This window comes from Arvicanthis niloticus, chromosome 8 (genome assembly GCF_011762505.2).
Source record: "Arvicanthis niloticus isolate mArvNil1 chromosome 8, mArvNil1.pat.X, whole genome shotgun sequence".
In the NCBI taxonomy this organism is placed as follows: Eukaryota; Metazoa; Chordata; class Mammalia; order Rodentia; family Muridae; genus Arvicanthis; species Arvicanthis niloticus.
Genome location: NC_047665.1, coordinates 39,990,078 through 40,017,758, shown reverse-complemented (window position 1 = coordinate 40,017,758; position 27,681 = coordinate 39,990,078). Strand labels below are relative to the sequence as shown.

At 41.9% G+C, this 27,681-nt stretch overlaps 4 protein-coding genes across 5 annotated transcripts; 3 read left to right on the top strand and 1 right to left on the bottom strand.

Moving 5' to 3' along the window:
- The first annotated feature begins 684 nt into the window (after positions 1-684).
- On the top strand, positions 685-1,846 carry LOC117713522 (histone H3.1). Its single transcript, XM_034509739.2, has one exon. The coding sequence runs from the start codon at positions 762-764 to the stop codon at positions 1,170-1,172; it is 411 nt and encodes a 136-aa protein (XP_034365630.1). The 5' UTR covers positions 685-761; the 3' UTR covers positions 1,173-1,846.
- Positions 1,847-5,019: 3,173 nt separating this feature from the next.
- Positions 5,020-5,664, bottom strand: LOC117713526 (histone H2A type 1-H-like). The gene has a single exon (XM_034509744.2). The coding sequence runs from the start codon at positions 5,531-5,533 to the stop codon at positions 5,171-5,173; it is 363 nt and encodes a 120-aa protein (XP_034365635.1). The 5' UTR covers positions 5,534-5,664; the 3' UTR covers positions 5,020-5,170.
- A 120-nt stretch (positions 5,665-5,784) lies between these two features.
- On the top strand, positions 5,785-7,643 carry LOC117713525 (histone H2B type 1-M). Its single transcript, XM_076939301.1, has one exon. It carries the CDS (start codon positions 5,796-5,798, stop codon positions 6,216-6,218), a length of 423 nt encoding a protein of 140 aa, XP_076795416.1. The 5' UTR covers positions 5,785-5,795; the 3' UTR covers positions 6,219-7,643.
- Positions 7,644-18,604: 10,961 nt separating this feature from the next.
- Positions 18,605-21,248, top strand: LOC117713527 (histone H4). Of its 2 annotated transcripts, none has more exons than XM_034509745.2 (2): positions 18,605-18,964; positions 20,324-21,248. In XM_034509745.2, the coding sequence occupies exon 1, from the start codon at positions 18,653-18,655 to the stop codon at positions 18,962-18,964; it is 312 nt and encodes a 103-aa protein (XP_034365636.1). In that variant the 5' UTR covers positions 18,605-18,652; the 3' UTR covers positions 20,324-21,248. The 2 variants fall into 2 exon arrangements, with proteins under 2 accessions (XP_034365636.1, XP_034365637.1); XM_034509746.2 differs by having other exon boundaries at positions 18,607-18,964; positions 20,390-21,248.
- The last annotated feature ends 6,433 nt before the right edge of the window (positions 21,249-27,681 follow it).

Sequence of the window (27,681 nt, the reverse complement as noted above, 5' to 3'; positions counted from 1 at the left end):
GTAGCTTTTGAGGATAATTTTATTTGCCCTGCTTGTGTTACTTTAACCCCGTTGGTAAGCTAAGTATGCTCTGGTTTCTGAAAGGCTGGAACTTAGCCTCCAGTCTAGTAGTATGCAAAAGCACATCTTGAGTTCAAGGCCATATTGCTATGCAGGGCGAGTTGCAAAACAGGCAGGACCACACAAAGAATTGTAGGAAGTGTTCCCTTTATTAACACTTGGACAACAGCACAAACACGGGTTAGCAATCACTATGTACAATCACTTGAGTCCTGTTTATGTCCATGATTAACAAGTTCTAACTGCCATTTGCCAAGGTCAAAATCAGTTAAGGATGTTAAATCATTTGGTATCACAGAAAAATTTATTTCCACCAGACCTCCCCACCTTCATATTGAATTCCAGGGGTCAATGTATTTAAAGCCGTTTTTTTTTTTTGAAAGTCACTACCTAACTTACAGGTATCTCACTACACATACATCTTTTCATATAATCTGAAACAATAAAAAAAAGAGTAAGAAAAGTGCTTTTAATAAGAATCACATTGATTTCCACGAATATTCAGCGGGATTTTCTTTTCAATGAGGAAATTGTACATTTGCTTAAACACAGGGTCAGCCCACTGCAGAAAACAAAAGGACTCAACAGCCAATTAAGTTGCCCCGGCAGCCATTTTGACCAATCAGAATCCGGCCGTCTGTATAAATCTTGGTGGTGAGGCTTCTCTTCTTTCACTTTCCTTTGGAAGCTTAAGTGTTGCAATGGCTCGCACCAAGCAGACCGCTCGCAAGTCCACCGGCGGCAAGGCCCCGCGCAAGCAGCTGGCCACCAAGGCCGCCCGCAAGAGCGCCCCGGCCACCGGCGGCGTGAAGAAGCCCCACCGCTACCGGCCCGGCACCGTGGCGCTGCGCGAGATCCGGCGCTACCAGAAGTCGACCGAGCTGCTGATCCGCAAGCTGCCGTTCCAGCGCCTGGTGCGCGAGATCGCGCAGGACTTCAAGACCGACCTGCGCTTCCAGAGCTCTGCGGTCATGGCCCTGCAGGAGGCCTGCGAGGCCTACCTTGTGGGTCTGTTTGAGGACACCAACCTGTGCGCCATCCACGCCAAGCGCGTCACCATCATGCCCAAGGACATTCAGCTGGCCCGGCGCATTCGCGGGGAGAGGGCTTAAGTTCATACAGTGTTTTTCAAAGGCTCTTTTCAGAGCCACCCAAATCTACACAAAGGTGCTGTTCACTTTTAGGGGTAATTTGAGCTCTTGGCACGGTAGCCAATTTCCTGCCGGATTTTTCTTGAATATGTCTCAAATATAATAGATTCAAGCAGGGCACTAATACCTACGTTTCACAATTCAGGTATTTGTGTTGGAAAGATGTTAAAGCTAAGCATTCGGTCTAATCCCCCAAATGCAAATGCTTTTGGCTCAAGTTCTTGGAAGGATTGTTTAATCTGCCAGCCTTTTAATGCGAGTGCACTCAAATCCTATGCCTGGACAGGTCTCTTCCTAAATAAATTCACTATGTCCAGTTTCTTAACATCCTAGACATTAGGCACTGACACACCTCTTGGGTGTTTAGTCTATGCATATCTGCACCACCTGTGTGCCTGGTGCTCTTTTGCCAGAGGGGTCCTTTGCCCTGTAGTTCCAGATCGTTGCGAGCTACAAAACGGGTGTATGGGAATCTGAGTTCTTCCAGAATTGCTGCAAGCATTTTAACTGCTCAGCTGTCTCTCCAGTCCCAAGAAGGGAACCTGAGTTAGTCTGTATACTTCTGGTGTTCAGAAATCCCCTGGATAAATGGTTGAATGGGTGGAGAAACAGGAAGAAAAACATACGGAAGATGTAGAAGCCCATAACCCAAAAGTGCTACAGACAGCTTCCTGTGGCTTGTGAAGGCTATCTTTAAGTGTCTATAATTCTAACATCCATTTCCTTTTCATCAAAGCGTTCAGCTTTTTGTGGCCCAGTGACCTGTATGTACCACTCCTGTCACTGCAAGAGTGAAGTTCTAGACCCTAGTAATCATGTGTCTTTCTGTAATGCCAACACAACAAGAGACCAAGATAGATTCTAAAAACAAGTTACCTAAGTACTGAGTCCCTTGGCTCAGGGTTGGAATCATCGGAGACTTCAACTGAAGATATAAGATATAAGTGATGAGGCCTATGTGGACTTCTAGCCACACATACACAACCTGTATCACATGCCCATACATTACCACACTCACCACACACAAACACAAAATAAAAATTTTAGGTAGAATAGTATCATAGTGGTTTCTTTTGGAATTAATCCCTAAATAAAGTACCTTTCAAAGAAAGTGACCTTCTGGAAAGGAAGGTGATGATTTTGGAAGGAAGGCCCATGGGTCTGCTGAAGGCAGAGTCTTTCTTTGGATCCAGACTAAGACCACTGTTGACAGACTGTAAGGATTGCATTCTTTCCTTCCACAGAGAGAAACTAAGATCTAGTACTAACTCCAGAAGGGCTCACACAGATTTTGTTTTGCTTTTGTTTTTCAGGTTTGCACTGACCAATCCTCTCACAGTTTTAGGCTTTCAGTTAGAATTACATGAAACGTTTCTCACAGTCAGTGGGCAGGCATGGCTACATGTGCGTGACTATTCTGTTTCTGACAATGCTTCATGTGAGGGGACTGTTACATTAGTGTGGCCATCTTCTAAATAAACGTTATAAACTCCAGCGCACCTTATCTCCCATGTAAGAACGAAGCTTTACTTTAGTAAGGACATATAAAAATTGCTGATTAGTGACAGATGCCACACTTTTTGGATATCATAGTGGGTACACAGTAATGTTATTTATTAAGACAAGAATAGGTAAGAAGTTGAATTAGTGAGTGATGAATCTAGAATATATATTCGGGGTTTTGTTTGTTTCTACAGGAAATCTGTAAGTTAAAAGAACATTCAACATAAAGGGGCTAAGTCGCAGACAAGCAAAGATCTGGAATTCAATAGTACATCAAAAATATTTAAAACTAAGGGAAGGGGCTAACTCTTAAAACTTCTGCCTCATTGTCAGTATCAAACTTCCTACTTTGCTTTGTTCATCTTGGTCATGAGCCTATATTTACAGGCATTCTCTGCTGGATCCTGATAGTATCCTTTAATAATTCCCTTTAACTCCCAGAGATGTTCCTTCCATAGATTTTATTCTCTTAAACCTCCCTGTTCCCTTCAGTGCACAAACCTCCTCCTCATTCCCATGTTACTTGCCCACTTTTGTGTTCTCCTCGCTGGATTGATTCTTTCTTTCTTTCTTTCTTTCTTTCTTTCTTTCTTTCTTTCTTTCTTTCTTTTTTCCCATAAGAATCAGTTTATTCCTTATAAAGTAGAAGGCAGAATGAGCAAGATGCAATGACTTCAATCTCTTAATATTTCCCTCCTTTCTTTCTAGGGATCTTAAGTAAATTACTACTTTTGGAGGTAAAGAGACAATTATGAGTTGGCCATTATGGCTCACATCTGTAATCCAACAGTCAAGAGGCTGAGGCAGGAGGATTCACAAGAAATTAAGGTAAACCAGAACAACATAGTGAATACAAGGTCACCTTGGACTACAAAGTGAAACTCAGTGTCAAAAACATAAAGCACACATACAATGACTTACCAGGTGGATTGTTTCTTTAGCTCAGACACCATACTTATGGTTTCTAGATGTAAAATTGTTTCTGAAAGAATAATTAGAATTAAAGGGGGTAAAATAGCAGATATTGTGTTTGAACTTCCTGAGGAAGCAAACCTGTTAAGTGCTATAAATTCCTTTCCAAAATCCAGATTTTATATATGCTCATATGAGCAACAACAAGGGTGTTTTACCCCACTGTTCTACAACGGCCTTCGGCTTCTCAGTAAAAGTTCAACTATTTCAGAACATGGATTGTCTGCTTATTAGTGCTGTTGGGATTGGGATAACAACACTCAATACCATCGTTATTACTGCAGTCTCATCCAGAGCACATCTTTGTATATATAGCTAGCTGCCTAGGGTTTTCTCTTTTCTTTTTCTCTTTGAGATGGCGTTCTCACTGTAGAGGCCCCACTGGCCTGGAATTCGGAGGTCTGCCTGATTCTGTGTCCTGAGCACTAGGATTAGAGATGTAGGGCAGGCATGCACAACAATGTTACCAGTTTATGAGTCACTAATGTAACGGCAAGGTACAACAGCTAACTACAAGTATTCATAACAGGAAAATAAAGCTAGAAACTTTGTTTTCTAAATTTTTATTAAAGTATACGCCCACATAAAACAGCTATCATATCAGACTTTAGATTCTTCAAACTCAGCAATCCCACTGCCTCAAACGGCAGTGACGGCATTTACAGGTCTGAACTACCAGATACCTGGCTTGTGAAATTTCACTTTGGTGCTACCTAAAGCAGCATTATCATATATGAATACTGGGTCACTACAGTTCTGTTTCTCAGGGTTAGGGTAGGTCATCACACTTTCTCTACTTCTCAACTGCAACTCCATTTTATTTCCATGCTGAATCATAAAGAGATGGCTTAAGGTTAAGTCAAAATCAGAACTAGCTTTCTTTATATATTAAAAAACCCTATTATTAATTACATCTATTGTAAGGGTAGCGTATGCATATATGAAAGCCAGAGGACAACTTGTGAGATACAATTCGCTCCTTCCATGTGGGCTCAAGGCTTGAACTCAGGTGTTCAGTAAAACTGTTTTAATGCCTCTGGTCCCTACACTAGGCCACTAGCTGAATTTTAATAAAACACCTATTGAAGACTGCAGAAAACTGCTATTTAGCTACAATGCTCCAGAAACAAAAAGCAGCCACCTTCTGCAAGCCTCAACCTTGCAGAAACTCTAGACTGGAGCCACACAAAGGGCTCACAAGGCATTCTAATCAGTGTTCCATTTGGCATTACCTGTGGCCCAAGTAAAATACTTGACATGCAATTTTATAACCTAAAGTCAGTCACCGGGACGGGGGGGGGCACGGGGGGGGGAAGAGCCAAGAACTCCGCTTCTGACTTCTAGACAAGTTCGGTAATTCAATGAAACAAAATGAGACTGTTGTGTTACTGGATTACTCACAAATCCAAGTGTCACTTTTTCGGGTACAAAAACGAGCTCTAAAAAGAACCACTTTTCCTAGGAACTTTCTGAAACTATGCTGTTCACTTGGCCCTGTGGTGGCTGCTCTCGGTCTTCTTGGGCAGCAGCACCGCCTGGATGTTGGGCAGGACGCCGCCCTGCGCGATGGTGACGCGGCCCAGCAGCTTGTTGAGCTCCTCGTCGTTGCGGATGGCCAGCTGCAGGTGGCGCGGGATGATGCGCGTCTTGTTGTCGCGGGCCGCGTTGCCCGCCAGCTCCAGGATCTCGGCCGTCAGGTACTCCAGCACGGCCGCCAGGTACACCGGGGCGCCGGCGCCCACCCGCCCCGAGTATTTTCCCTGGTGGAGCAGACGGTGGACGCGCAGGCCGGCCGTGGAGGAGCGGGTCTTGGCCTCGGCGCGAGCCTTGCCACCGTGAGCGGACATAACGAACGAAACGCTGTGTACAGTAATTTACGTGCTAAAGCGAAGAGCAGCTCACTCTTTGTTATTGATTGAATGGCGCTAAAAATGTAGACGTGGCATTGGCTAAGATTATAATATTATATTAACCAATAGAAGCACAAGTTTAAAACAGCTGCATTGTGATTGGATAAATGCAATTTCAAACTAACCAATAAGCATGTGACCAACTTTCTTCTTTATTTGCATGGAAACCTGTATATAAGGCGTTCACTTAGTCACCTACATGCTGTCTACTCTTTGTTATTGGGAGGTGGCTGCATCTACTATGCCTGAGCCAACGAAGTCTGCTCCCGCCCCGAAGAAGGGCTCCAAGAAAGCCGTGACCAAGACGCAGAAGAAAGATGGCAAGAAGCGCAAGCGCAGCCGCAAGGAGAGCTACTCGGTGTACGTGTACAAGGTGCTGAAGCAAGTGCACCCGGACACCGGCATCTCGTCCAAGGCCATGGGCATCATGAACTCATTCGTGAACGACATCTTCGAGCGCATCGCGGGTGAGGCGTCGCGCCTGGCGCATTACAACAAGCGCTCGACCATCACGTCCCGGGAGATCCAGACGGCCGTGCGCCTGCTGCTGCCCGGGGAGCTGGCCAAGCACGCCGTGTCCGAGGGCACCAAGGCCGTCACCAAGTACACCAGCTCCAAGTGAGCAAACAGGGCTCACAACAAACCCAAAGGCTCTTTTCAGAGCCACTAAACAGTTCTTTTGAAAGGGCTTACACAGCGTATTTTATTTACAGTACATTCCATTTTAATCTTCGTTGGCATTTGGAAGTCTGTAGTTTTGTTGCTTATGCGTCTAGAAGGTACTGGCTTCACATGTTCTCTTGAGACTAGGTACCTATTTTAAGTGGAAGGTTGCAGTCACTACAAGTGTGGCTAAGTTTGTCCATAGGCCACATGTCACCATACCTTTTTTAGGTCACTCTAGGCTTTTTGCTTTACCAGGTCTCTTGCTGCCTAGTATGGAATTCTCATAACCACCCAGTCTGGCCTCACAATTGTATCTTTCTGAATTTCGGTTACTGTTATTACAGGCCTTTACGACCTGGTTTGATTTTGCAAGCCCCTGGGGGTGTTTGTTTGTTTGTTTTCCAATTTGCTGGAGAGGTAACTAGTTGATTTTTTTATAATTGTCTTATGTTGTACCGTTATTTCATGTGACCTAATTTTTAACTTTGCTCATAAGAACTTATTGGTGTGTTGTTTCAAAATGAACTATAGAGGAGAAACAACCTCAAAAGGTTTTAATGTTATTGCCTTGTTATTATAGTTTTGGGATTCTATCTACAAGCAGTGTTTTGTTTCTTAGTCATACTAAGTAAAGGTTCATTCACACATAATAAAAATGTCAAGAAAATGAAAATTCCTAACTCCCATCAGTAGGCTAGTAAATGGAACAGAGTGGTAACTAAATAGTCACATAAAGGAAGGTAATTTAATTTTGTCTATTTTGGTTTGTATTGCTGTTGTAAACACTGACGAAAAGCAACTTGAGGAGGAAAGGGTTCATTTGTCTTACAATCTTTCTGATTTAGTTCATCATTGACAAAAGGGCAGGAACTCAAGCAGGAGCAGAGGCAGAAAGCAGACTTATGTTCATATGCTCCTCTTCCACCTGCCAGGACCACCCGACTCAGGGGTGGCAGTGATCTTATGTAAGCTTGGCTCAACCACATCAATCATTAATTGAAAAAAATTGCCCCCACAGATTTATCTACAGGTTAATGTAATAAATGTCAATTGAGGGTCCCTCTTCCATATGAAGAGATCGGCTTGTGTCAAGTAGAGAAACACTAACCAGCACAAGTATGAATAAAATATTAGTACACAGATGTTTAAAATGAATTTAAGCTGTTGTAAAGTAAGATCTTACTATGCTTTTCTAATCATTTTCTTTAATTATTATGTCTGATCCTTATAGTATCCTGTGGTACAAATTCTATTGTCTTCACTCTTTTAAAGTTGAGGAAATTAAATAAGAGTGGACTGCACTGAAGTCACAACTTATATATCCTATCTTGTTGAACACAGAGAACCAGCTATGAACTGTGTTCCAAAACAATTACACAAACCTTGTAAAGAAAATATGTAATACATTATAAAATGAAATATCTCTAATTCTGTCAAATTTTAATAAAATTTCTTTCATTAATTTTACTTTCTGTTTTAAGAGTGAGAGTTTGCTTTGTACCCAGACTTGCTTGGAACTCACAAGAGTTCTACTTCCTCAGCCTGCTGCATGGTGTCATTGTAGGTACTCTTCATTGCAGTTTTGAATGCATCAGTTTATTAAGTATATAGCAAAACAAAAGCAAAAAGAAAACAGCAACGGAAGACCTATTTTAGTCTCTCAGAGCATCCAGCAGAGAGCAACTGAGGAAGCATCACTGAGGCAGTCAGCTGGATTTTATGGAGTTGCTGGCAGAGCAGTGTCTCTTCCTAGAACACTTTAAAGCAAAAACCAAATAGCAGCTGTACAGGTGATACCATGAAATCACTTGCTTACAACATAAAGCAGGAAGCAACCGGGGAAGGAACAGTCAGCTAGAGCTCCCTATTGAGTGTTCCCTCCATGGCTGAGTTTCCCATAACTGGAGTACTAGTTTGTTGTTGTTGTTGTTTTTAAATCATGGGATAAAAAATGTAATATATCTTTAAAATAGGTCACCTTCTAAGGACACACTCTTTTTATGCTTTGGCTGTATTCTGTTCCATTCCTTCCATGCAACAACACTGGGAGAGCCAGCTAATCCTTACATGAAGAGCCTTGTAAGAGACTAATTCTTTTGGGGGGCAGGAGGTTGGGGATGGAGGTTGGAAGGTAAAGGGTGTCCAAGATAGGGTTTCTCTGTGTAGTCCTGGCTGTCCTGGAACTCACTCTGTAGACCAGGCTGGTCTGGAATTCAGAGATCTACCTGCCTCTGCCTCTGCCTCTCTAGTGGTGGGATTAAAGGAGTGTGTTGCTACCCCCCACCTGTAAGAGACTTTGCATACTTGAGTCAGACTGATTGGAAAGTAATACAACAATCCTGACTCTCAGACAGAGCTTTTTAGTGAACTCAAACAGCATAAGGCAGTTTGCCTATATAATGCACATGATACCTATTCTCATTGTTCAATGATTAAGTCAACGACATAGACTAATGGTAGATTAACAAAAGTGTTTATATTTATTACATGAAGAAAAAAATGAATGCTCCAAACTTCAGAGAGCTCTGAAAATTTATACTCCTTCTCAGTGGAGGAGGGAGACAAGCACACTAGTGGAGGGTGAGTTAGATGCTTGCAGTGTTCTCAGAGGATACTCATGATGATGCAGTTGCTTCTGGGTGGTTTGTCTTAGGTAATTTAAGGGGAATTCAGATCAAGCACTTCCATGAAATTGTTTTTTCCAAAACATCCTCAGTTTTCAGATATTAAAAATATAAAAAGATTAATATTTACACTGGTGTGAGAGAAACAGTAATAAATGGATGTCATAAAGGATTTACCAATAAACTTATTTAGGAAACACTAAGTAGCCCGCTATCGTGCCTCATGAGGAAGCTCTTTGGTGTGTAGGGAGCAAAGGAAACCCTGAATGAGTGCAGTTATGGGAGAACGCCCATGTCAAGGGCATTAGACTCTCAGACTCATGAAGGAATGGCAGAGCTCTTCCCCTCCAGGGTGAGGTTCAGAGACACAGCAAAACCTGCTTTTCTGGTTCCTGTGTGGATGCCGATATTATGTGCCGGAAATGTCCACATTAGCTTTCCTCCCCCTGTATTGATGCTTGAAGTTTGCTCTCCTATCCCCAATGAGTGAAACCTATTTTCTTGACTGAGCTGTATGCCATAATCCTGCCTTCTTGCTTATGTATGTGTGTATGTATGTATGTATGTATGTATGTATACATGCATATAATAACCCCCCCTTGTCCAGCTATATGGAACAATCCTGCCTCCTGTTCAACTTTATATAAGAAACATGCTGAGCTTGTGGGTGTGGTATCTACAGCCTAGAGACCAGCCCATCCAATCTTCGCTTTCTAGCCATGAATCTCTTATTTCCTCATAGCCCCAGTCGTGGTCAAATCCTGGGAGGCCACATTAATATAGCCTTTGGACTTTGTTTTGTAGGTACTTTTCAGTTTGTATAGTTTTCCTAATTTGTTGTTGGCCTAATTTTTAAGTGTGTGTGTGTGTGTGTGTGTGTGTGTGTGTGTGTGTGTGTGTATCATTGTACCTATTAATGCCACCAGCTGCACTGAAGTTTAGTTCTAGAGTAAGTCACCTGGAAAAAGGGAGTAACTCAAATATAAACTCATAGCCTTCGACAAGGTCGACTTTCCATCAGGTGATTTGTAAGTGGGTTTCCTAAGCCCGAAGAACAAAGAGAAATTCTTACATGTATAACCTTTAAATGAGAAGAGTCTCTGAGCATAGCAGATTGTTAAACGTTCAAAATAAAATATATGACTATAACTTAGAAAGCTCTGTTGTGGTATATCCACCAGAGAAGACTATTCTGACACAGGTTTAAACCAATAGAAATTTAGGATTAGCCAGAAAGTCTTTCTTTGCCAGCTGGCAACTACACAGAATGTTCAGGATCCCAGTGCAGCATTGAGCCTTTCTCAGGGTGAACTTTTAATTACCAAAACATATCCTAAGTTGGCATAGTTCAGTTAGCAAGAGCAGTTAGCCAGAAGCAGAACTACAGAAGCCAAAAAGCAATATTAATATATTTAAAGAGTTTCTTAGAACTAAAGACCTTGATAGATTATGTCTTTCATTTTCATTTTACCAAGTGCTGTTGTCTATATGATGAGTTTTATAGCCTGAATGGTATTTCCATCATGGAGTCAGCTCTGCTAAGGTCTAACATCCTACTAAGGTCTGTTGTAGCTCATCCTATTGCCCCACCCTACCTTGGGGCCAATAATTACTAGGAGTTTAGCAGCTTAGAGAAGAAACTAGGTAGAATATTACGCAGATTAAATACATTAGTGATTAATTCTGAGTCACCATTAATGCAAAGAACATGAAATAAAAGCAATTCTCTGTAGTAATATTTAATTTCCGTCAGGAATTTCTACCCTGCCTTGATCATTCAGTTCCCAGATAAAAGATACACGACTTTTAGACTTATAATAAGCCTTTAATACACTAGAGCTGGGCAGACATCTGCCCTCTAAGCTATTGTGTCTACTTCCCTATCAATAACCCCGAGTTATAACTTGCCATATTCCATCTGGGCAGCTCTGAACTCCAATTGGCCAGCCCTCATGGCCCTCCTTTCATGACTCATCTAACCTATGACATCCTTTCCTCTCTCCACCTTCTCTTCCTCCTCTTAGTCCTGCCTCAGACCCCAAGCCTGGGAACCAAAACTCCACCTATGGAGTTTGCTATGAAAGCCTGTACGTGTAAAAGTTTAATACAATTGTCCTAGAGCTCTATCCGAAGTCTGTTTTAAAATTGTGTTGAGAACCGCACTAGTCCCTGTTCGGGCGGCCAAAAAATGTTGAGGCCTAAGCTGGAGTCGCACTAGCCCCACGTTCGGCCACCAAAAAATGTCGCGGCCCGAGCAAAATGTTGAGGCCCGGGCTGCCCCGCGTCTGGCAGCCACTCTATCCCGGTCCAAGCTGCCGCTCTGGTCCGAGGGTCAGGGTTCAGCAATAGAGAGTGAGGGCAGACTCGAAAAATGGAGACCAGACAGAATGTGATTCAATCCTGTTTATTCTTCAGTCTCTCTTCTTCTCTCCAAGTCCCAAGTCCTAAGTTCCTAGTCCCTAGTTCCTAGTCCCTAGTGCCTCCAAGTTCCAAGTTACTTCTTCCAAGTTCTCTTTCAAGTGCCTGCTACCTAATGCCTAATTCCTACTCCAAGTTGTACTCCAAGTTGTACTCTCTGAAGTGTCTCTTTCTCTCTTCTGTGTCTCCCTAATGTCTAATTCTCTGCCGTCTGCCTTTATATGTCTCACTTCTAAGCCATGCCTTTTGGTCACACCTTTAATCATGCCCTTAGGTCTTGTCTCTAAATCTGATCTCTACACTTCTAAGTCACACTCTTAAGTTACACACCTTTAATCTCACACACCCAAGGTATCTAAACCAAGATTATCAGAGTGTGCTCAGCTGTTGTAGGCTATTGTAATACAAGTCTCATGTCAGGGTATATGGCTCAAGATGGCTGCAAAGCTGATAGCTGCTTTCTGCTAAAAGTCGGGCCCCAACAAAATTGTTTTATTAATGAGACCAAGAAACTTGATAGGAAACCTTAGCTTCCCTGTAACAAGCCCAGGAAAGCTGGGGCTAAACATGTTAGCAGGAAGGCTACATTAAACAGCACCCTGCACATATGGCGGGGCAGTTGAGCAAACAAACTTTCTCTCTGCTCTGATCTATATTAAACTTGGAAGTGGGCTGTTTTAGAAATAATATGCCTTCCTATGAAAAATCACTCTGGACACTGAAGATTAATAAACGTAAAGGCTCTTTAATGACAGTGTTTGTCCAGCTCCGGCTAATTCTCAATGATGAGCTGGCCTTGAAAAGATGATTTCAATAACTTACAATGAATTCCACAAGTGCTGTCATTCTTAAATCTCTCTGGGTCCCAGCTCCAAGTTACACTTTGAACAATTAAAATGATGATACATCTGCATTTTTGGCCCCTCAGGCTGATGGGAGATATATACAGCAAAGATTCTGTGATAATTATTTTAAGTACACCACTGTTGGTCCTCTCCCCACCCTGCCTCCCAACAGTTGTTACCTGGGGTCATCTTGCCCACCTGGCAGAATTATGCTTTTCTCAAGAAGTGGACAGGGCTTTGTGGCAGGCCAGGACTTAACATAGGTTGTAACTCTGCCATGTCCCTAGAGCTGCCTCTTAGAGGCCTGTTCTTTCATATGGAAATAGCCCTAAAGGCTGCTATAAATCCTTGTCTTCTCTGTTGTCATGGAAACAGAGCCTAAAGCACTATCAATCCTGGTGAGCAGTTACCTCCTAGCATCCGATTTTTTGCTATCTCTATGTGATAGGTCTAGTTAATAGACTACCTTTCTTTGGGGTATTTGGGAAGCCATGCTCCCTTAGCTAAATTCTACCTTGTGTGACTTGTCTCCTAAACAAATCTATTATTAACAGATCCTTTCTAACACCATTTCTGTTGCTTTGAACCTCTTCTACATCAGCATGGCAACAAGAAGATAAAAAGAGGACAGCTGGAAAGAGCCAGCACTTAGGATGTACATGCAGAAGAATCAGCACTTGGCTACTTCGAGGACTGCTGGCAGTGTTTTTGACAAACAAGCAATAAATAAAGATATAGCCATTTTGTCTCAAAGCAAATCCATTAGCAAATCCTTCCTCACATCAATTCTATTATTTCAAGCTTCTTCTGCTTCAGCAGGAACTGTGTAGCTTTGCTCAACTCCTTGTTAAGGGAATAATCATCAGTATTGGCCGTGACCTTTAAGATGAGGGAAGACACCAACCACTACTTGCCATCTCCATAATATAAATCTTCTCAGATTAATTAATGAACTAATACAATATGCTTTTTAAAATGTTAAACTGATTTTAGATTTTTTAAAAAAAATTCTTACCAGAAATCACAATGCTTAAAACATTTTTTTTTTTTTAATGAAGGGGCTGTGGGAATGATTTAGCAGTTCAGGACACTTGTCCTTTCAGAGGACCCTGGCTCAGTTCCCAGTATCCAACTAACTATCCATTCCTTACTCCAATGTCAGGGAATCTAGCATCCTCTTCTGACCTGTTTGAAATGTGTACTAGGTACTTGTGATACTGAGGGAGCCAGGGGGCCAGCATGAGTTTTAATATGCAGCCATAGGGAGCCATAGGGAACCATAGGTCCCTTCTGCCAAAGGTTAGGAAGATGATTCCTTTTGGCTATGGGAACCAGTCTGACAAGTTCCTGAAGAATGCTGGGTTTTATCTAACCAATAAAACTTCTCTTACAGTTCAGACTGAGCTCATTACTACATATATGGACTGGCTTTTGGAATTTTAAGAAACGGAGTTTTTTTGAACCTGACAATGATTTCATATACATACTAATATATTTTTAGATGCTTTGGGTTATAATTTTCTTAGTTCTGCTACTATAAAAAGTTCAAGGAATAGCTACTTCATTGAATGTGGAATTTGGAATTTGAAGCAACTAAAGCTATGTTTTGGGGGCCACGGTCACTCATATATGGCTCCATAATAAAGACTCTCTTGCCCCCTGTGATGAAAAGTTGGTTTTTGGTCAACAATGCAAATTCTCCCAATTAAAGTATTTAAATTTTAGAGTATGGTCAGAAATACATACTTTATAATAGGAAAAGACTTCATTAGCATGTTTTGATTAAATGTATGACCTTTCTTAAAATCCATGCTTCAGTAGTTATAACAGAACATTAAGTGTGCATTATCACTTTTAACTTTTTTTCCACACCAGTTTAAACTGTATCACTGTAGGGTCCTTCTGCCAAGAAATATTGATTAAATTAAAGAATAGAATTTTACTCGGTGTTATTGGTAATACTCAGCCTTGGTCTGTCAAGAGAAATTAAATATAAATTTTTAAATCTAAGTTGTGAATAATAGATTTTTCTGCCAATGCAATATGGGCCAGATTAGATGGAATTAACAATAATGGCAGGCTTATCAGACACTGCTCCCAAGCAGCTTCACAGAACTCAAGGAACCAGCCAGGGAGCTCATGCACCCAGACCAAGGCGAGGGGGTTTTATAGGTGTCTTAGGTGAGGGATGATGACTGACTGTCAGCTAGGAGCTGGGATTGTGCCCATATATGGTCAAAAGCTGAGCCCCTAAACAGACACACTTGAGTAGATAATGGCAGGTTAGCCCTAAGTTTTCTCCCTGCAGGTTGGGTTGAGGGAAAGAAAGCAGATGGGGGTTTCCCAGCTTGTGCAGGAAACTCAAGCAGGTTTTCAAGCAAACATCACTACCTCTTTGGTTATAGGGGCACTGATTCAGATCGGGCTACTTCCCGCTGAAGAGGGATGGAACGAGGTTGAGGAGTCGGGAGTCTGTGGATCCGTGCTCAATCTGTTCTTGAAAAAATTGAGGATGCAAAAAGTGTTAGGAGAAAGAATAGACAGATGATTATCACCAGCCCTGTGAGGGGGGCTAGCCAAGCGAAAAGGGAAGACTGCCAGAAAGAGTGGAACAGGGATGTGCCCTGCCTGTATTTGCTTCAGAAAATGTGTGGAGTGACTTGATATTAGTTTCTAGCAGACCATGTTCATTGATAGAGTAACAGCAATCTTCTCCCAAGAGCATGCAGGTGCTCCCTTGCCTGCTGTGAAGAGGTCCAATGCTCTCTCATTTTACCTGGGCACCTGGGCCACCAAAGTGATCTGACACTGGAGGGAGACCAATGATACCATTGAGTTGTTGATGTCCTTTAGGAGACAGTCGAACATCCCTTTGATCCCAACCACCAAATATCCCATGGCGCCCGATTCTGAGAAAGAATAAGGCAGTGACTCATGGAAAGGCATTCATCTTTTCCAGTGTGGACTCTGCCAAGGATTTGTTTCTTTCCTTTATCTGGTACTGAGGTTTGTAGGAGGATGTCAGGAAGAGGATGTGACCCATGGGTCTGGAAGACCTGGAAGCCAAACCCCAGACACCTGAGACAGTCCTGCAATTACCCAGAGCCACTGGGTTCCTGGAGATGCTCCCGGCAGTGAATTATAGCCAACTCTGCTAGGAGTTGGTGGGCCTCTACGAGCCTGGCTGTAAGGACACCAGGGCATAACAGGAGTGCCCTTGGGGGTGAGGAAACCCCTTTCTTTTTGTGAAAACAGGACAGAGTGACTATGAGCTATTAGAAAGGCACACTTCAAATCACTGTAGATGGTACCATGTTGTCCAATATGGAAGGAGCTGGTTAGAGCCTTTTGTGAAGAGGTTCCCATTGGGAGGTGGTTTGCCTCAACTGGTTTACCTGAGGCAACAACCACATAAGCTGGCTGGGGGTTCCTGAGTTATCTAAAAGGGAACTTCCATCCACACAAAGGATGAGTTGTGAGTTTGTGAGAGGGTCTAGGAGGCTACATCAGGGTGAGCAGAGGGTTCCACTCCTCTAGCAGAAGTGGGCAAAAGTGGTATTAGAAGAAAATGGAACAGGAAGGGTGACCAGGTTTAGAGCAGGTCTAGGGGCCAAGGTGACCTGGGAGTTTTCCAGCAGTAACAGATGAAAGGTCTGGACCCATGAAGGTCCAAGGAGAGAGAGAGTGGGGGGGGGTGGGGAGGGGGAGAAGGAGGGAGGGGAGAGGGAAGAAGAAAGGGGAGAGAGAGGGAGAGAAAGAAGGAAATGCCTCAGGGGATCGGAGAGGTATTGGGTGACATATAAAGTAATAGGCCGGAGCATGGTGATCATGAGGGCCTCTTGGGAGAGTTAAACCACCACTGTTAGGGCCTGCAAAAATGGCTGCCAGCTGCACACAGTAGGGTCCAATTGTTTACACAGAAAAGCAGCAGCTCAGTGGGAGGATTTAACAGGTTGGGCCAGGACAAACACCTCTTGCTACCCCCAGCCTTTCATCAATTAAGAGGTAGTAGGGCCTAGAAGACTCTGAAAGAAGTCTAGCCACGTGAGTGAGAGTCTCATCAGGTGTTCCTTTGGCCACTTGGTATAGTGGCTTAGCCATAATAGCAGAACTGGAGATACAATGTCTGAAGAACCCCACCAGACCTCCCAAAATGAAAGAATCTGATCCACCATAGTTGGGGGCTGTAAGTCCCTCAGAAGCCCCACACAGTCGGAGATGAGGGTCTTAGAGCCCTGGCTAAGTTGAATGTCCAAGTATATTACAGCAGGAGAGCATAGTTGAGCTTTAGACAGGAGGTGTGGTGTCTTACGGTTTCTGCTGCTGTGGCCAAACACCATGACCAAAACACAAGTTGGGAGGAATGGGTCCATTTGGCTCACACATCCAGATCACAGTCTATCATTGGAGGAAGACAAGACAGGACCTCAAGCAGGGCTGAGGGCAGGAGCTGAGGCAGAGGCCATGGAGGAGTGCTGCTTACTGGCTTGCCTCTCATTGTTCGGCCTGCCTTCTTATGGAACCCAGGACCACCAGCCCAGGAATGACACTACCCACAATGAGCTGGGCCCTCCCCCATTGGTCACTAATTGAGAAAATGCCTTACAGCTGTATCCTATGGAGGTATTTTCTCAAGTAAAACCCCTTCCTCTCTGACGACTCTAGTTTGCATCAAGTTGACACACAAAACCAGTCAATAAAACTTCTCCTTGTCAACTTGACTCACAAACACAACACTATTAATCGACCACTAGATGGGTCTGGTCTGTGTGACAGAGGGGAGGTCTGGACGACATATGTGCCATGTTAATGACTGGCAAGGGTACCGGAACGCCTTAACACGGGCGGGTGGATTGGTAGAGAAGGAACCTAGCAGTTTTTCAATCTCGGAGAAGTCTTGGAGGGGGAAAGGAACATGAACTCGAACAACACCCTCAACTCCGACGACTTCCCAGAGAGGGCAGAAGAGAGCACAGGTTTGTTGGGACCCTGTATGAGAGGCTCCAGGGGAGGATCCACGGGTCGTAGGCCAGTGTGTAGATGGGGCCAGGGTGTGAGACACAGCTTCGCAGAAGAGGCAGAAGGCAGAGATGGCAAAGAGGGTGGAGGTGGATAAAGTGGAAAGGGTTGACCATTGGGTGGAGCCTGTAAAGAAGAAGAGGCAGGGAAGAGAGAAGAGGAATATGGGTTAAAGGGGAGAGGCTGATTGCTCATGGCCTTTGTCACAGAGAAGACAGAAGGGATTGTTATAGAAAAGAAGACTTTTCAGTAGGCGGAGCATGTGATGAGGTGGGGAGTTTTGGGGGGGGAGGGGCAGTTAGGTGGAAAAAATGGAAGGCTTGCATACAGAGAAGGCTGACCACTAGACAAAGCACGAAGCATTGTAGGAGGGGGGGTGGGGTGAGGAGTAGACAAGGCTTAGAGAAGGGGAGTAGACCCAGTGATTCAGGCAGCTCAGTCAGGTCTGATGCTGGTGGCTTGCGTCCTTGTATGTCTGGAGGTGCTGCAACCTTGGCCAATGAGACCTGAGCCATCGAGCACTGCCTACAGAGGGAGGGACAGGAATTCAGTTTCCCAATAACGTGGACAAAAGGGAGTTCAGACCATTTATTTGTTCCCATACCAGCAGAAAATGTTAAGATCACGAAACATGTTATAGTCAGGAGTGCCCTCTGGTGGCCATCCCAGACTGGTTGGCGTGTACCTCAGCCAGGCCAAAGAACAAAGGAAAGTCAGGCATTTTGGATTTAAAAGTCGGAGACCAACCCCCGTTGCATAAATTTTGCCGCAGGCATCCCAAGGGCGACTGAGGATAGAGTTTAGACCCTGCCTTTCTTATTTCCAAGCCTGGGTTGGTTGCGAGAAACTCTTTGACGAGGGTGATAACATGTTAGCCTGGAGTTTTCTCCAAGCATATGGGATTGAGGGAAAGAGAGCAGACAGGATTTCCCAGCTTGTGTGGGGCGAGCAGTGTTCAAACCAAACTGTGAACTTCTGTGAAATCGGTTTAAAGGTTTCTATAAACTATTATAAACATCTTAAAATGGCCTTTTGAAAATCTTAACTAATGGAAATTATTTGAAATTTAATCACTGTACAAAAGAAACAAGACAATTCGCAGCACTGTTTACATGTTACAAAGTAGGCAGTGACCACCAAACCACCTTAGCAGCCGCCTGCAGTGTTCACTCTGAACGGCATAACGGGTTGTTAGGCGGCCGCATGGCTTTTTGTAGTTTGTACAATGTCAGTGCATTGATTGAGCGCTCGATTCTCCAAACTCTTAAAACAGGGTGAGGAACTAGAAAGCACAGACAGGGAAACAAGAGGCGGTTTTTTTTTTTTTTTTTTGGTTTAAGTTTTCCCCTCCCCCACGGCGGCAGGAGCAACTTCCCGCCTCCTCCCTGCCGGTTCTCATTTCGGTCCGCCCCAGGCACTATAAAAGCCGGCGCTCAGGCTCGGTGTCAGCATATCTGCTCTCGGCAGCTCCTCAGAGTGCAGTCATGTCTGGACGTGGTAAGGGAGGCAAAGGGCTCGGAAAAGGCGGCGCCAAGCGCCACCGCAAAGTCCTACGCGACAACATCCAGGGCATCACCAAGCCCGCCATCCGCCGCCTGGCCCGGCGCGGAGGAGTGAAGCGCATCTCCGGCCTCATCTACGAGGAGACCCGCGGTGTGCTGAAGGTGTTCCTGGAGAACGTGATCCGCGACGCCGTCACCTACACGGAGCACGCCAAGCGCAAGACCGTCACCGCCATGGACGTGGTCTACGCGCTCAAGCGCCAGGGCCGCACCCTCTACGGCTTCGGCGGCTAAGTAAGCCCTTGTGCTTGTCTTTATTGCTGCAAAAGGCCCTTTTCAGGGCCACCCACCTAATTCCCTAAAGTGCTGTGGCATAAATTGTTGGAATATTTCTTGAGGAGGGGTTACTATTCTGTGATTTGGACTCTCGATCTGTTAACCTTGTACTTTTTCCAAATCAATTTTGAACTGCCTAGTATAACAGGTTCAGATCTCAGACGCCCAATTTAAGATTACAAAATTATGAGATGGTCTTCTACGTGTAATTTGCCATACAGCTGGGTGTGAATGCCTTGAGTCACAAGCTTTTGTTTAGCGACTATAGTCGGTTTTGTTTCTCTTGGAAAAGCATACATTTAGTTCCTATTAATCTATATACTCTTCTATAGATCCCAGGGTTAGCCCTTGTGCATTTTCAGTTTTCATTTACTCAGTGCTCCCCACAAAATAACGTTTTGGTTATGCAACAGTACTTAAGATGAGGTTTTCACAATGTTTACTTTGGTTTCTGTCTGCCTTTAATGGGTTATGACAATAGACTGAGATTAAGGCATCCTACTTGGTAAATGCCAGGTTTCTTAATATTCACTTGAACAGTGGACAGATTGGAGTTTCTGAGAGCTTGAATATGTTACATAATTAGTAAATGCCGTTTTTCTGGCTTTGTGCTTAGGACACAGTGTTCTTTTCTGTGGTCTCACTGATAGTAAGATTTGAGAGTTATAACAGACTACAACACCACTCCCTCTAAAGAAAACAGCTGGTTCTCCAGCATATGTACACATTTTAGGATCTTGTTTTACCTATCACATTTGTAGTTTCAAATAGTACCAGGAAGTCACATTTATAATGCCAGGATACCAAGACCATGAATCTCTTCCAAGTATGGTTCACCTGTGGAACAGATGTGTAATGATATGGTATAATAAATTGAATGTTTACTTCTGTATGTTTCAATGATAAAGTTATCAAAAGATAAAGAACTTGCTTGTTTTACTAAGGGCAATAACTTTATCCCTGTGAAATGGAACTTAATAGAATATTTTGTAGAAAATCTGCTCATTCTGTGTTTTGTAAACAGCGATGAAAATATGAATCACATTTTATGCAAAGCTATTATACTTAAGTCTTTGTGCTAATACTGGAAAATGTTTAATAGAATATTTTTGTAAAGTTTGAGAAGATAGTTTGCAAAAGCGACTAAGAGTGTGCCAGATGAAAATGCATCTGCTGACAGAAGAGCACAGCAGACTTGCCACATTCAGTCCAAAATAATTGTTGCTGTGTTATTTTGAGTAAAGAACTGGGCTTTTATGGCATAGAAAATACTAAAACTGGTCTAGGTGCTGTGTGACAAGTGTCTTTCTTTCTTAGGTATTGGGTCTCCTCAGGATAAACTCCGGTGTCTTGAGTATCAGATCCTCAACCTGTCTGTTTTAGTCCCAGGTCTCTGGCATTGCAGATCTTTGTTGTGGATGACCTTCAGAGACAGCTAGTTGGAACTCTTCCAAAAACTGGGCCTACCCTCAGCATCTGTACCTCTTCTACCCTGAAGCCCACCTACCATCTGAAGTCTTTGGCTGTATTGTCATGCTGCTGCATTTAAAGTTCTGATACCTCTGGAAAAATTGGTTGTCAGTCTGAACTTTTTGTTATGGGTCTTTGACAAGTATATGGAAATGAAGACCTGTTTGTTGTTGACAAAATAGAATATGCCTTGCATGAATTGACATCAATATGAAAAAGGGTAATGTTGTCTATTAGCTATTACAGGATCAAAATTATGGATACTGTTAAATTCCAAAAGCTTCCAATACATCCCCAGATGTTTTATCTTAAAACATCTTTTAAAATAGTTAGTAAACCTTCATATTGATGAAATTCTATTTGTTAATTGAGGGGTATACAGTTTCTTTTCAATTTTCTATGAACAATGTATAATAGCAGTTTTCACAATTGTATATGACTACTTCCAAATTGTCTTCTATAAAATGAGAAAATTATCTGGCCTGTGCTTACTTAGTAAACGTCAAAAATATCTATTATAACCTATTATAATGTTTCCTCTTTCAAAATGTATCTTTTAACTGGAAAAAAAAGTAATAATAAATTGTTTAGTTATGTATCCGTATGTAATGGCAGGAGCCAGCCCTGGCAGGTCTTCTTCTTTGCTATAGTTCTTGAGGCAGCGGAGGGGGAAGAGTGTCCACGGTGGGTAAGATTTAGTTTTACAAGATAGGGGGCTAAGAATTGGTCTTATGAAAATAATTAATAAAAATATTTACTTATCTAAATCTAAGTCACTTTGCTACTGTAGCTGACCTGCTTGAGTCCCTTTGAGACCAGAAACTGCAGTCTCTGGCATTTAGCGCCTCATCTTAAAACAGCAGCAGATTAAGTAAAGGATTAATTGCTAGAATCATGCTGGCAGAAGAAAAAAACTTTGACATAAGCAAACATGCATAAACTCATATAAATGTACAGACTCACGAACACACATTTATATATTTCCATTTAAATCAGTTAGGTCCAGCTTGCATACATACATAATTACATACTTAGACACACATCTATACTTATAATTATGCATTAGGAGCAAAAGACCAAGTGCCAATGCAGAAAGAACTCACTCATTCTGGATGAAAAAGTGAGCTCCTGTCTTTATTGCATAGAGAAAAAAAAAAGCTTCTTCCCTTTTATTGATAAATGAATTAAATCCAAGTTTGTAAGAAAAAAGCTTTGTTCCTTTTAAGGAGACTTAGCCTGCCTTATTATTAAGAAAGGACCTGTTCTATCCCATAGTAAGGAGAAACCTGCCTGCTCCTTCTGCTCTCTGCAGCTTCTGTTTTCCTCTTTCCCTCTGCATTCTGCACATTGCTCTTAGTTTTTTATGTTACCTGATAGTTTCTAAGTTATTGCACTCTGCATTCTCCTTCTAATCTTGCTCTCTCTTCCTGCTCTGAGGTCACAACAATGTTCTTACTCTCAATGCCTTTTCTCCCAATGCTATGCCTTTACTTCTAAGTTCTTCTTGAGTTCAGTTCTGTCTAAAAAGTTCTTGTGTCCTGACGAAAAAATTAACCCATTCTATTCTAGAAAATTCTGTTCAGATCTGTCTAAAAAGCATTCTGTCTAAAAAGTTCTCCACGAGCTCAGTCTGTCTCTTCTCTTTGTCCTCAGCACTTACACATCTTTCAGAATACATGATCAATCACATGGTAAAAAAAAATTTATCACAAGTTTACACATAACTTCCAATCATAAATCGAGCAAGAAGTTTACAACAGAGATTGTTTACATGCATATCCATCAGGAGTAATTATCTGGCTAAACATTCATCACCCATCACAGAGCCACAGGCTCACTGAGAGTTAAAGAACATAACTAAGTAATGAAGTTTTGTATCGATAAACCCAGTAAATATTTTATCTTCTGTTCTATCACCTATTATAAATCATTATGTTCCCCTTTTAAGACCTTTGGTAGTTGGTTTTACAATCTTTTGGAATGCGCTATGAGTAATAGAATGACTGCTTACTATCTCAGAAACAATTAACTGGTGACACTTGTGGGCTGGCAGAATTCTCATTGCAGTTTAAAAAATAAAAAAGGAAGAGATGCCACACCAACCTAATAGAATCTGTATGCCAAGTTCCATGGACTGAGGCGAAAACTTCAAAAGAAGGAGAACAACTGGAACTGGTTGTGGAACTCTTGGCCAGAACAAAATATTGAGCCGTAGTTCTCATGAAAATTTATGTTTTATTTTTTTTATTTCTTTTCTTATTTACAAGATGTTCCTGATAGCCTAGGCTAAGATCTTAGGTGAGAAAAATGGGTAAAAAACCATCCCTTGAGATGGGGTCACTAGCCATAACCTTATATCTAGGAAAACCAGCATTTTACTTCATAAATCATTTATAAAATTACATAATAGTGTTATGATAGATTAAAAAGTTTCCCAACAATAAAATTTCACTTGGCTGCATGTGTGTCATCGGAAGTAGGCTTCCACATCACTAAAGGAGTAACAGTCGGCTGTAGGAGGTCCAATGTTTTCCCATAGGAGTAAAACCTTTATCATCTGTGTTAAGGTGATTAATGGTAAATAAAGCATGGCTTAATAATTGATGAGGTGAATAGTAATGACCACTAGATTTTAATCTTTGAAGCTGTACCTTAAGATTTTGGTGAGACCTTTCTATGATAGCCTGACCTTGGGGGTTATATGGAATTCCCATTGTGTGTTCTATACCCCATTGACTGCAAAACTTTGCAAAAAGCTCGAGAAGTATTAGCTGGAGCATTACCAGTTTTAATTCCTTTTGGCACACATAAGGAGGAGAAGCATATGATAAGATGTTGTATGACATCTTTCACAGCCTCCCCAGTTCTTACAGTGGCCATGACCACATGAGAGTAGGTGTCATCAGTGGGCCTTGTTGTGCATAATTATTCTCTTATATCTGACTTTCCTATTCCCTTCTCCTGCTCTGGTGAATTCTGTGAAGGTAGATGTTCCTTGATGTAATATTTCTTAAACAATTAAAAATTGAGGCATAGGGCACAGCAGAGCACAGTCCTAACGGCCCAGGTGCGTGCTGTGTGTTCTCATTTTGGAAACAATGCAATAACTGCACAATGGTAGTTCCAGGTTAATGTTTGACTTGACAAGAAAGTTTGAAGAAATCATGTTTAGCAATATTAGAAAATGAAACAGAGCCACGTACTGCTAGAGTCATACAGGATTCATTACCAGAAAGTTAAAAAAAAAAAAAATTTAGAGGAATCATGAAAAAGCATTAGTACTAGAGATGAAATCCTGAAATAAGGGAACACAAACATGAAATACTTTAATTCAGAAAGGAAAAAAAACTATTGAAGTTATCAGATGAGTTTTGCATAACATTTGAAAGTAGTTCCTAGTCTCCTTTGGGTATGTATGGATAAGAAAGTATAAAACGCATAAAGTTACATACTAGTAAAACTAAGTCAGAACACTGGGACTCTTAGGAGAGTCATTGTGTGCAATGTACAGAAGCAGAAGGCTGGCGGAACTACTGAGTTAAGGGTTAACTTAATTCTTTCTGGCCACTGCCTGGCAGCTTTGCCCATGTTATTTATCATTAGAGCTTCACAGGAAAATGCAAGTAGCTGAATTGGGAGCTCTGAGTTCTGAAGTATAATAAGTCAAAAGTTAAAGTTTAAATAATGATTAGTTTGCAATTATTATTATTTTGACTACAGGCCTGGGAACAGGGGAAGCTTGAAACTTTGGGGGAACAATTATAAGAGAGAGCAAAAGTACAAACAGCTTCAAGCTATGAGAGAGAGAGAGAGAGAGAGAGAGAGAAAGAGAACAACTTTAGTTCTTAAAAAATTACATGTCAGTTTGTACCCCAGAAGTTGTCTGTGTGCATTTATTATGTGCCTTCCAGATATCTCTGCTTCTAATTGAGACCCCAGATCCTGTGTGGAGCAAGGCTGGACCCGACACACTAGCTCTTGCTGAAAAGCAGCAGAAGAGGTGGAGCATCAGCGGGAGCAAAACTTGTTTTTTTGCGAAAGCAAAAAGCTGCTTAGTTTTAATAATATTTACTCTCCTTGATTCTTTGTTATTCTGAGGCCAGAAGCTGATGGCTTCCAACTATTAACACATGTTGCTTAAGAGGGGGAAGGGGAGGAATTAGCTAAGGGATTTATTGCTAGGGCTCCTTTCTCTCTTGCCAGGAGTCTCACCTCTCAGTAGCCAGGTGAGAGGGAGGCCTGAAGCAATTAACTGTATTGAACCACATTAATCTCACAAAAAGAAAAACTTTTATATAAACAAGTATGCACTCACACACACATGTAAACACACATTCACCTTTTTGGTTGGGCCCAACCATCTGTCTCATCAACTTGCATACTTACACACACACATCTATACTTATAAATGCAAATATATATATATTTGGTGAATGAAGCAAAAGCCCCCATGAACAGGTTTTATTGAGCAAGCTCCAGTGAAAAAAGAGCTCACTCATAATCAATTAAAAATAAGCTACAACCTTTATTGCTCAGAGAAAGTGAAAACTTCTACCTTTTTATTTCTGTTAGTAAAAAGTCCCGTAAACAAAAGGCTCCTAAGTAAAAAGAAATAGTCTCATGGTAAGAAGAACCCTGCTTGCTGTCATCTGCTCTCCTCTTACTCTTATTGTCATAGTTCCCAGCTCTTGTACTTTTTAGGATACATGATCACATGGTATTCCAAGCATCTTTTTTCAAAAGTTCTCAATAAGCTCAAACATAAATTCAAATCATAAATTGCATAATGAGTTACAACAGAAATGTTTACATGTATTTCCATCAAGACGTTATTCAACTAAACACTCATTATCTGCCATTAGCTACATAGGTTCATTAAGAGTTTAAATAGTATTCTTTACCAATGACCGGCTTTGTCATCTGTGTGATGGGTAAACTGAGGCAGGCAGTTATTGGGGGTCAGTGCTTAGAGTCACTGATAGTGGTGGATCCAGATACCTACAGGGGCTGCTGCCAAAGACAACCATGGATTAAAAAAAATTACTCAACAAACTTTTCTCTGATGGAACAAAGTTTAGATACTGAGGCTGTCACTCCCTGTGGCCAGCAGAAAAACTATGAACTTATAACTTCTTGGGGCTGGCAAGAAAGAGAAGAAAAGAAAGAAAACTTTATCTATCTATCTATCTCTGAGTGAACAAAACAAAAAGTAAAGTCTAATAACTTCACATATATAAATATATACATTCATGCATACAGACCTATGGACAGACATATACACATTCACACATAGAATGGTTAAAGCAAAGCTCCAGCAGGAAGGCTCCAAGCATTTCACACATTCACATACATACATCAGTACACACAATTGGATGGAGCAAACTGCAGCACACACCCACACAAGCTTTATACACATACATACATACATACATACATACAAACACACACACACCCACATACATATACACACACACATAGTTGATGAATGGAAGGAACACTGTTCCTGCCCATTCATACAAACTTTACACACACACACACACACACACACACATAGTTGATATCCAGAAGGAAGAATGCTCCAACCCACCACACGCACAAACCTTACACATACATATAGTTGATGGATTTTCCAATCCTCCTAATTTATTTTTTCTTCCATAACTTATATATCACAGGAACATCTTTCAAGGAGTATATAACTACAATGTGATTACATTTTGATTTTCTTCTAGAATTATTCCCCAAAATCCATGTACATTTGTCACTAAGCAACTTGTTATAGATTAACAAAGTGCGAGCAAACAAGGTAGTTTTCTCATCCAGTTTATCTTACTGGCAGGCAGCAATTTCCACTTTCAAAGAAAGGAGTGATTGTTTTTATTATTTATCTATTAGCAAGGTTGTGGTGGATGTGATCTTAGGAAAGACTCCTGCTATTAATATGCTTTTCCCATTATTCATTATTATTAGACATATGCAACTATCACTAAGCAATAGCACACCCCTTTGTAGCAGATCTCTGCAGATCCACGAAGATGTACTGTCTTGTAGTGATACTATATAGGCAAATAGATGACTTCTTAAGTCTTAATGAGGATCCTATAAGAATTCCTAAAATTATATCAATGATTACTAAGCTCTTTTATAACAGGACTGCTATTAAGTCCCTCAGGCATAGTCGAAATTGCAAAGAGAACTCTGCCAGTCCCTGGAGTGTTATCAGTTAATTGCCCTGAGAAAGACAGTAACAAGACCTTCTCCTGCTCAGAGCACATTCCAAGAAGTTGTAAACCAATCAACCTAGGTCACTAGAGGGAATCTACGATTTATTATAGGTACCAGGACAGAAGAGAAAATATTGCCTGGGTTTATCTATACAAAACTTCACTAATTTCTTAAGTTATAGGTTCAAACTGTCTGCGAACCTGTGGAGCTAGACAGGTGATGAATGCCTAGCTAGATAATTACTCCTAACGGGTATTCATGTAAACATTCTGTATTGTAAACTTCTATTTCAATTTATGATTTGAATTTTGGTGTGAACTTGTGATGAACTTTGTTACATGTGACCATGTACTCTGAAAGATGCATAAGTACTGAAGACAAGGATAAGGAAGTCAGTTAGTTGGTTAGGAGCCCTTCGTCTTTTCCTTTTCCTTTTCCCCCTGCTTAGAATTTTTCTCCCTTAGAATTTTTACTTTGTTAGAATCTTTTCTTCTTCCCCACTCAGGACCTTTCCACGTTTCCCCTCGGATAACTTTCATAGGATAGTTTTTACACTTAATAAACTCTATAGCAACTTTTCTAAGTGTCTTTTCTTCCTGCAGCCCAGCCACAAGTTAGAGCCCAGCAGTTCCTGCTGAGATAGAACAAAGGCCACATTGCCTAATCCTCTGCTGTTAGGCTACAGGTGTTAATCACCCTAGCCAGCAGTCTCTTATCCTCAGAAGAAGTTTTTAGGATAGTATAAGGCTATTTATTTAACTCCTTGCTGGTCTTAGGGCTGGGATGCAAGTGCCAGTTTCTGACAACCTGCAGTCAGCAACAGTAGCATAGGGGCTGCCTCAAGAAGAATCTGATGGAGGAGGAGAAGAAAGAAGCAGCTGCATTCTCTCCCCCCTCTCACCCAAGCCAGAGGTGCCTCCCCCCTCCCCCCGCCCCCAGCAGTCAAGGATTGTGAGTGCCAGAGACACTGCCCAGTGAGG

Bases quoted from the DNA above. Each gene is read 5' to 3' on its own strand.
- LOC117713522 (XM_034509739.2), top strand. From the start codon at position 762: ATGGCTCGCACCAAGCAGACCGCTCGCAAGTCCACCGGCGGCAAGGCC.
- LOC117713526 (XM_034509744.2), bottom strand. From the start codon at position 5,533: ATGTCCGCTCACGGTGGCAAGGCTCGCGCCGAGGCCAAGACCCGCTCC.
- LOC117713525 (XM_076939301.1), top strand. From the start codon at position 5,796: ATGCTGTCTACTCTTTGTTATTGGGAGGTGGCTGCATCTACTATGCCT.
- LOC117713527 (XM_034509745.2), top strand. From the start codon at position 18,653: ATGTCTGGACGTGGTAAGGGAGGCAAAGGGCTCGGAAAAGGCGGCGCC.